Source organism: Octopus bimaculoides, chromosome 4 (assembly GCF_001194135.2).
Source record: "Octopus bimaculoides isolate UCB-OBI-ISO-001 chromosome 4, ASM119413v2, whole genome shotgun sequence".
Taxonomy (NCBI): Eukaryota; Metazoa; Mollusca; class Cephalopoda; order Octopoda; family Octopodidae; genus Octopus; species Octopus bimaculoides.
In genome coordinates this window covers 125,515,380-125,519,021 of record NC_068984.1, presented here as the reverse complement: position 1 = coordinate 125,519,021, position 3,642 = coordinate 125,515,380, and the positions used below count along the sequence as shown (strand labels likewise).

At 37.3% G+C, this 3,642-nt stretch overlaps 1 protein-coding gene across 1 annotated transcript in view; it reads left to right on the top strand.

Annotated features, from left to right (window-relative positions):
- LOC106871549 (acidic mammalian chitinase) overlaps positions 1-3,642 on the top strand; it is a 32,625-nt gene that overhangs the window by 11,493 nt on the left and 17,490 nt on the right. Inside the window, exons 2-3 of the mRNA XM_052967678.1 lie at positions 1,828-1,892; positions 3,333-3,515. Coding sequence (XP_052823638.1) covers positions 1,835-1,892; positions 3,333-3,515 — 241 coding nt within the window. The 5' untranslated portion in view covers positions 1,828-1,834. The remainder of the gene's footprint in view (positions 1-1,827; positions 1,893-3,332; positions 3,516-3,642) is intronic.

Sequence of the window (3,642 nt, the reverse complement as noted above, 5' to 3'; positions counted from 1 at the left end):
ATATATATATATATATATATATATATATATATATATATATATACATACATGTTTGTATGTCTGTGTCTGTCCCCCTCCATCACTTGACAACCGATGTTGGTGTGTTTACATCCCCGTAAATTATCGGTTCGGCAAAGGGGATCGATAGAAGAAGTACTAGGCTTACAAAGAATAAGTCCTAAGGTTGATTTTTTTCGACTAAAGGTGGTGCCCCAGCATGGCCTGAAACAAATAAAAGAATAAAAGAATAGAATAGAGTTACCAAAGGTTTCGTATCCACAAAGCCAAAGTCTTGTGGACAGCTCGTCAGACTTTATACAACGACAAAAGAATTAAACTTTCTACGTCGCGGACGTGAGGAAACGCTCAGAAATCGAGATTTAAGTCTTGACATATAAAAGCGTTAATAAGGACGGGTTATCTCCTCTGAAGCAGAGGATAAAACAACCCTTATAGACCCGAAAAAGTCTAATCAGCAAACGGAGAGATCCAATTTTCAAGTAGAAAGCACTTGAAGTGGACACTTACAAAAAACTTCTTTACGACTATTTAACGCGCCAGGTTTAGTAAAGTCCTTAAGAATTTTGGATCTCTCCGTGATGCAGATTTTGCAACGGCCACTCCCATTAACATATGGGCCTGGATGATTTATTATTTTCCCCCTGATATCACATAGGGTCCCTTGATCTTTGAGGGGCCAGAGATGTGACAAGCCGTCTTTCTGGGACTCTGAAGGATGACTGGTGGTTGCGGAAGCGACGTTTGAAAGATATACTGGCTGATCCGATATATTTACTGGGAAAGGCTGAAAAAGTTATTACTCCACTCCTTAGAACGAGGATGGAACAGATATGTAGTTATATACATCTGGAAGATCCTTGAAGGTCTTGTACCAAACTTTGGCATTGACAGTTATACAAACAACATTGCCATCCAAATACAGGACCAGATACTGCAATAGCTTTGGTTTCAAGGGCTTACAGCTCTCCAGTATCCTCCCAAATTGCCTGAGAAACCAGCGTGGTGTGGATGTAGGTGTCTTCAAAACAATATCCTAAGACTGGTCAACAGAAGAGGGTCAATCATTTTTCATGACAGTGTTTGACCACATGTTTCACTTATGACACTCCAGAAATTGAGGCAACTTGGCTACGAAGTTCTTCCCCATCCAGCTAATTCCTCAGACCTTTCTCCTACCGACTACCACTTTTTCAAGCACCTTGGTGGTTTCCTGCGAGAAAAGGAGTTCAAAAATCAAACCGATACTAAAAGTGCATTCAAAGAGTTCATCAGCTCCAGAATTCCAGATTTTTATGTTACCGGAATAAACAAACTTGTAACTCGTTAGCAAAAATGTGTTGATTGTAATAGTACTTACTTTGATGAATTAAATTTCCGCATTGCTGAAATATATTGTGATGAATTTCAGGTTCCAAAACTTTGCTTACTGATAGGATAACAAAATATTGTTAGAATTACACAGAACATAGTCAAAGTTAGTTTATTTTGACAGCAGTAATACAAAATAATAGAAATACGTCTATGGGGAGTAGGCATACGCTAAAATTCATGAGGCTGCAGCTTATAAGGAAGGATGGTGGGTTAAACAAGGTAAGCCCTTCTCGATGTCTGTGAACTGAAAAAAGTAGATAAATGCCGTCTCTCTGCACACCCGCATCATTCCCCTATCAGGTAACTAGCATCAGATGAACAATAATGTTCTTTCTACTTTTGTGTTTGTCATTTGTTTTAATAGTATTTTAGTTGCAATTTTATTGCTTATAACTGTTGTAATATTTCTTCTCTTATGTTTTTTATGTATTTCAGTTTCAGTATGAAGTTACCAGTTGCACTGCTGTTGATAGCGGGTATATCCATTACACAAGTCCAAGGTAAGCATCAAAAGGTGATGGATATCTCTGACTTGAGGAATTCAGATGAACTTCAAAAATTAGCTTAACAAATCGACAGTTTTCTAAACTAATTCTTCATTAGCTACTCTTGGCGGAAGATGTGAATGTCAAATTGAGGTTATAAGTTTAAAACTGGTATAAGAATCAGAAAATTTACTGACGGGAAGTCTCATGACTTAGAAAAGAGTTAAATTTATCATAATTTTTTTGTTTACTGGACTGTTTTTATGAGACGTTAGGTGACATCTGAAATTTGAGACAGGAAATTTGCAAAATAAAAAAAAAAGTACTTTTAATAGATTTTAATCTCTTGTGTGTGTGTGTGTGTGTGTGTATACATAGATTAGACAGAGTGTGTGTATATGTGTGCAATGCGGTGTGTGTGTGTGTGTGTGTGTGTGTGTGTGTGTGTGTGTGTGTGTGTGTGTGTGTGTCTGTTTGTCTGTGGTTTTACTGCGAATGAAATGCAATGGCGTGTATATGTGTCGCACAGTGTAAGTATATATGAGTAAAGGATATCAGATTATCATTTTCTTGGTAAATGACACCTGTGATAAGCGCGTTGTTGTTTACATTTCGGACATGCGTGAAGTACAGTACGCAAGAACTTAGCGGACGACTCCTTTTTGATCGGAGAGGATGATATCGGTTAATGTTCGGCTTGAATTTCTGTAGGGTGTGTTAACTATAGCAGTTCTTCTCAATGTGGCGGTTCGCGAACCGGTGCTGCCGGTACGCGGCGAGTTTCCAGAAAAGAAAGAAACATTGTAAAATGCTTATAAGATGCGTATGAAATATTGTATTATTTGCTTACAAAATAAATATAAGACAAAAAAAATTGTATGTATGTATGTATGTATGTATGTATGTACGTACGTATGTATGTATGTATGTATGTATGTATGTATGTATGTATGTATATGTGTAGATTTGCATGTTTTGTTTTATGTATGTCTTCTCATACATATAGACATACTCATATATACTTAAATGATAAACTTTTGGGAAGTTTTACAGATTTTTGTAGTTCCAGGGATGGATTGGATCTCTAGTCTTCGAATCAGCTTTCCCCTTTCTGGTTTTGAGATCCTAATTTTCCAAATTGGTATTTAGGCAGTGTGTTACATACCCCAGTGCGCCAATAATTACAGGTATAAACCTGAACTTGCAATCTGGGTAGACTATATATGTATGTATATATATATTATGTATGTATGTATGTATGTATGTATGTATGTATGTATGTATGTATGCATGCGTGTGTGTATCTGAGTGTGAGTGTATGTATGTATGTATGTATGCATGAACTTGTATATATGGCAATGTGCTTCATACGTATTTTATACTATATGTATTTGGATGAATATATGACCCTCCTCCTCTGTCTCTATTTCTCCCTCGCTTCTTTTTTCTTTCCAGGATCTAAGAAGGTATTCTGCTACTATAGCAGCTTTACACAGACCCGGCCAGGCGTTGGTGAATTCTTACCCGAAAATATCGATCCCTCTTTATGTACTCACGTCATATATGCATTCGTTGACATATCTGATGATGGTCGTAACCTGACACCTTTTAACTGGAACGACATTACACCTGGAACAGGTAAATTTATTCATATATTCTATTTTATTTTCTCATTACCTTCGTTATTATTGCTTACGGGTGGAGGCGTAATGGCCCAGTGGTTAGGGCAGCGGACTCGCGGTCATAGGATTGCGGTTTCGATTCC